Raw genomic sequence first — 4785 nt, forward strand, 5'->3', positions numbered from 1 at the left:
TGCACGATGCTCAACTACACATTTCATTATGGAGACAGGTAAATACATACTCAGTTAAGTTTCCAATCTTTTCTACCGCGCCAACTTCCTATCTAAGTTACAAAGTATATTACTTCTGAGAGCTCAATTTTAATATACATTTGGGCACAAAATCGGCCAAACTTGCATCACCAGACTCGGTCAACAGCAAGAAACATTTAAATGAATAGTATTTACATGGGACCTCGTCAACTCGTTAAGACTGCCAATAAGAAACTGGCACGAATCCCTCCACCACATCAGATAGTTCAAAAGCAAATTACCAGGCATCGTTCAGGATAAAGTGCAATCCAATTTACCTACTCAGATGACCCCGTGTGTAAGGAAAGGATGTCTCAGGGCTTCACGAGCAGTTAACCTTTCAGATGGATCATAACGAAGGAGTCCTTGCAAGAGATTAATAAGATCTCCAGCAGAATGATCCACATGCTGCATAATTATATTCTGCAGTAGATGACACATCAACTGTTAGTTAACAAATTAGTCCACCTACCAACCCGTTAGAAGATTAGAGCCTACAGCCTACAAATTATCATTCATTGTTACCTGAAGGCGAGCAAGCTTTAACACAGCTTTGATACTGTCACGGGATGATGCTCCTTCGGGCCAGTCCAAACGTCCCCTTCTCACATACTTGTCTGCTTGCTGGCTGATTATAACAAGGAAACAATTAACAACTTCCGCAAAGCTGAGGTTAAATCTTTCATAAGAAACCAAACTGAGGGCTTACTCTACTCGTTTTAGCATGTGCTGAGGAAGGGGGCCAAGTACCCTCTCCATCATAGCAAGGTGCTCTAAATTTTCATGTGTTTGAAACAATGCTTCTCCCTGAACCAAGTACACAAGCTTATTACTTACTACACCTACATAATACACAAACCATAGTTTATCCATGAGAAAGGAAAAGAACATACCGAACATAACTCCACGAGGATACAGCCAACACTCCATATATCACATGCGTACCTCCATCCCAGACCTTGAAAGCAAATTAAAATACTGGCAATCACCACACTACCATCTGTGCAAACGACAACAGAAAGACACAAAAAACTATGTATCTTCAAGATGCTAAAATATTCTTACCTAGAATAACTTCTGGTGCACGGTAATGACGAGTTGATACAATATACTTCTGATCCTGACGATCATATATTGTGCTCCCAAAATCGATTACCTTTATAGCACTAAACTTTGGAACTCTTTTGTAGTAAGAACTATCTTTAGGTGACCTTGAAGAAAACTTTAGGCAATAGTGAAAAAACATTAGCCATCCACCATCGCAAGTGCAGAACCAAGCACAAAATAGTCCCAAGGTGTCCACAGCACCCAATTTTTACCTTATAGTCAGGAACTTTTATATAATCCGAGGAGACAAGCAGAATGTTTTCAGGCTTCAAATCAGTGTGGATGAGACGCAAATCATGCATAACTGCAAGTTCAGAAGAATTCATATTGTTAGAAAAATTAACTTTTGCCAGAATTAGAAGCAGCAAATACTATATTGTGCTATCATGAGCATTAGTTATAGCCTAGTTTCGGCCATGATAGTGAGGTAAAAATTTACAAAAGAAATTTCGAGCTACTATTTAAAATTACATGTATGATAAGAAGAAAAAAGGTGACAAAGCATTTTTATTACACACATGCTACACATTCCAAGAGTTGTCTGCCAATCTCACGGACAAGATCAATGGGAAATGAGCGGTAATTGTTTTTCCGTAGGAAATCGTATAAGCTTGGTCCTAGCTTCTCAAAGACCTGTTCAAACCATTTAAGTTCATCCACAATCTTAATCCCCAGAACATTTGTCAACGGGGAAATTAATCCTCCAAATCAACTAGTATATACTTACAATACAGATATGATTACGATAGTCAAACCAGTTCCGTATTTGCACACAACTGCAAGGAACAAACCAGTTCAACCATTTGAAAAATAACAAAATCCCACAAGTGAGTCAAGAACATGGATTATTAGTGTAAAAGTACAGTTAGAGGACTACACTCACCAATTACCAACTCTGTCATGTTTACCAAGCTGTTGAAGCATTTCAATCTCAATCATAGCTGCTTCACGATACTTCTTAATGCCCCGAACAATCTTAATGGCCACCATTTCCTTCTTTTCACGATCCCAGCATTCTAGAACCTGGCCAAAAGTACCTTCTCCCATTTTACTGTGGATTTTGTCTACATTGAAATAAGATCAAAAGAAATTATATAAAGATTATAACGGGGGGAAAATTCATAAGAAATGCTACCATTACTAATATGCATCTTTATTGGTAAGCCCTTTTTTTAGTTTGAAGCAAAGTAAACAAAAATCATTGGTAAGACACCTCAATAAACAAGTAGGAAGTAAATAAAAAATGATGAAAACTGACAATCATTCCTCAAGTTTGTAATTTGTGCATCAGTTTTTAGTAAAATGACAGTGTATTGAGCAATTTTCATGTATAACTAAAGATGACCAGATGGTCAGAGTAACCATGGATTCCAAATAACAAATAGTATTCTTTGGTGGTGGTGAAAGATAATTACAGCGTGACGTTAAATTTTCTCCAAGCTCAAATGTATAATGCCCGTCTTTGTCATCATTCCTCCATGGGGGAGAACCATTTCGCCCCTTAACAGCCAATGTACCAGTAAGGTCTGTAGGTTGCCTCGAAGTCGTATAGCTTGTCAGATTCCCAACCGCTTGTCCACAAAACAATTCTAACTGAGCCTACACACAGGATTTCCATTCACACTTTTTTAAAATAGAACTAATTTTCTATTTACCTCTTCGTTACCACAAACCCTGAACCAGAACTAACTATAAAGTTAGCAGCAAACAACAGTTATTAGGAAATCCAAGGAAGGGAAATTTACATAAATACAATAACAAACAGCATATTGAGAGAAGCAGAATGTTCCCCTCTTGGGAAAAACCACTAGACCTGAAATATCAATTACAACCAAGATATAACAAACAATGACATTTAGGAAGGTGGTTTACGTTTCTAGTGTTTTAAGTACAAAGTCTACCCTTGACATAATAATTCCTTGATTCAGGTGATGGCCATAAGATAGTTAGAAACAAAGAACTTGACTTTAATAAAGAAAAATCACCTTTTACGTGTATAAAAACATTGACAGGGGAAGGCCCAGCCCTCAATCATGTTATACATATACCAAAGCACTTAAAATTTGTGTATAAGTGTGCTTCTATATACATTAATAATATAGACTAGACTGCATCCACTCCAAATCCACTGACTCCTAAGTCCGAGATCTGCCTCTAAACACTTGCAACCCTTTCCAAGAGATTATGCAACAATTAAAAACATAAACCACATTACTAATTCTCAAAGATTTTGCACGCCACGTAATTAATCACCAAAAACCATAAGAATTCATAAAGACATTCAAAGATTAGAAAATCTCATCAAGAACCAGCGAGACAACTTAAGCTACACATCAGATACAACAACACAAAGAAAAACAGCGGAATCTTTCCCCACCGATGCACACAAAATCAGACCCTGAAACATTAAATCCAGCCAAAAACAGAGGCAGCCACGGTAATAACACCATATATAGCAGAAAACACAAAATACTGAACTTTACCATACCTGATACGTAAAAGAACCTAATCTTGATCAGATCTAGCAAAACAAAGGCAAACAAAAAAACAGAGAGAGAATAAACAGATTGATGAAAGCAAGTCTTGTACCTTAGGCTGCTCAGGAAGTACGTCCCAGCCCAAACGCGCCCTCTTTCTTGGACGACGATCCAGATGGGTCATCGGGAACTCGGTCACACGTTCCGTTTCCATTACAGAAAAGCTAGAAATTTAGAGAAAGAAAAAGTCTTAGTTTTAGAGAGAGAAAACTTGATGAGATATGTAGAAAGAAGTTGCGTAGGGTGGAACACGAAACCCTAGATATTCATCGACACGGCCTTTGCCTTTTTTTTTTTTTTTAGCCCTTTTCAAATCGAGGCCTTTTACTTAGAGTGTATATTGCGTCAATTAATAAAAAATAAAAAAATATATATATATATAACGAACAAATATTTGAAAAATAATAATTTTGGTTAAAATAAATGCAAATAATTGTTTAAATGATAAAAAACTATTTTATTAACATGTGTAGCAGCTAAACTCAATATATATCTTCTGAACATGATGATGAATTAAATTAAATTAGTTATATTAGTAACATGACATGTAAAATCTTTTTAAAATTACCGTAAAAGAAATCAATAGATAACTTTCAACTTAATTCTAATTTATGAAGATAAGGTTTCCATTTTTTTAGAATAAAAATAGATAAGATATTAATATGTCATGATTCTGAACTAAATGTTTTCTTTAGAAAAATGAAGTTAAGATATTTTTCACAAACTATTTGGTTTTTTCAAGTATTACAAAAGAGATTGATAAAATTTAGAAACATGCTCTACTTTTAATCCTTTTTTTTCAATTGTGATTCTTTTTCTTTAATTTTTTATATTTATAGATCTTTTTTCTATATGGTGATATTTTTATTTTTTGGTAACTTAAGAACATAACAATCTTATATGTCATCCCTAGTTTATCAAAATTATAGGTAAGCTAAATGAACATATTCTTGTGTAAAAAGAATTAATAGATTTATTTTCGTGGAGTCTATATTGTCTTGCTATTACTTGCTATCGGTACCTCTTTCATAATTCTCTATTGCTATCTTCGATTTAGTTTTCTAATTATATTGTCTTACTA

The 4785-nt window shown here is 35.0% G+C and overlaps 1 protein-coding gene across 2 annotated transcripts; it reads right to left on the reverse strand.

The window, feature by feature from the left end:
* On the reverse strand, nt 1-3983 carry LOC107821970 (serine/threonine-protein kinase AFC2). 2 transcript variants are annotated; one of them, XR_012706507.1, is made up of 11 exons: nt 3757-3983; nt 2583-2766; nt 2051-2231; nt 1895-1943; nt 1686-1800; nt 1380-1471; nt 1126-1282; nt 954-1018; nt 770-867; nt 586-684; nt 1-483 (listed from the first exon to the last, which is right to left on the reverse strand). XR_012706507.1 is itself a non-coding variant. In XM_016648460.2 (11 exons), exons 1-11 carry the CDS (start codon nt 3856-3858, stop codon nt 343-345), a joined length of 1287 nt encoding a protein of 428 aa, XP_016503946.1. In that variant the 5' UTR covers nt 3859-3979; the 3' UTR covers nt 1-342. The 2 variants fall into 2 exon arrangements, 1 of the variants encoding a protein (XP_016503946.1); XM_016648460.2 differs by having other exon boundaries at nt 586-688; nt 3757-3979.
* Between the last annotated feature and the right edge of the window lie 802 nt (nt 3984-4785).

The sequence above is a fragment of the Nicotiana tabacum genome, chromosome 24 (assembly GCF_000715075.1).
Source record: "Nicotiana tabacum cultivar K326 chromosome 24, ASM71507v2, whole genome shotgun sequence".
NCBI lineage: Eukaryota > Viridiplantae > Streptophyta > Magnoliopsida > Solanales > Solanaceae > Nicotiana > Nicotiana tabacum.

Excerpts from the sequence above, each read along its gene's own strand:
- LOC107821970 (XM_016648460.2), bottom strand. The coding sequence starts at position 3,858 with ATGGAAACGGAACGTGTGACCGAGTTCCCGATGACCCATCTGGATCGT. Across the intron at positions 2,767-3,756 it reads TACTTCCTGAGCAGCCTAAG|GCTCAGTTAGAATTGTTTTG; the intron begins GTACAAGACTTG and ends TCCTGTGTGTAG. Across the intron at positions 1,019-1,125 it reads TGCACCAGAAGTTATTCTAG|GTCTGGGATGGAGGTACGCA; the intron begins GTAAGAATATTT and ends TTTGCTTTCAAG.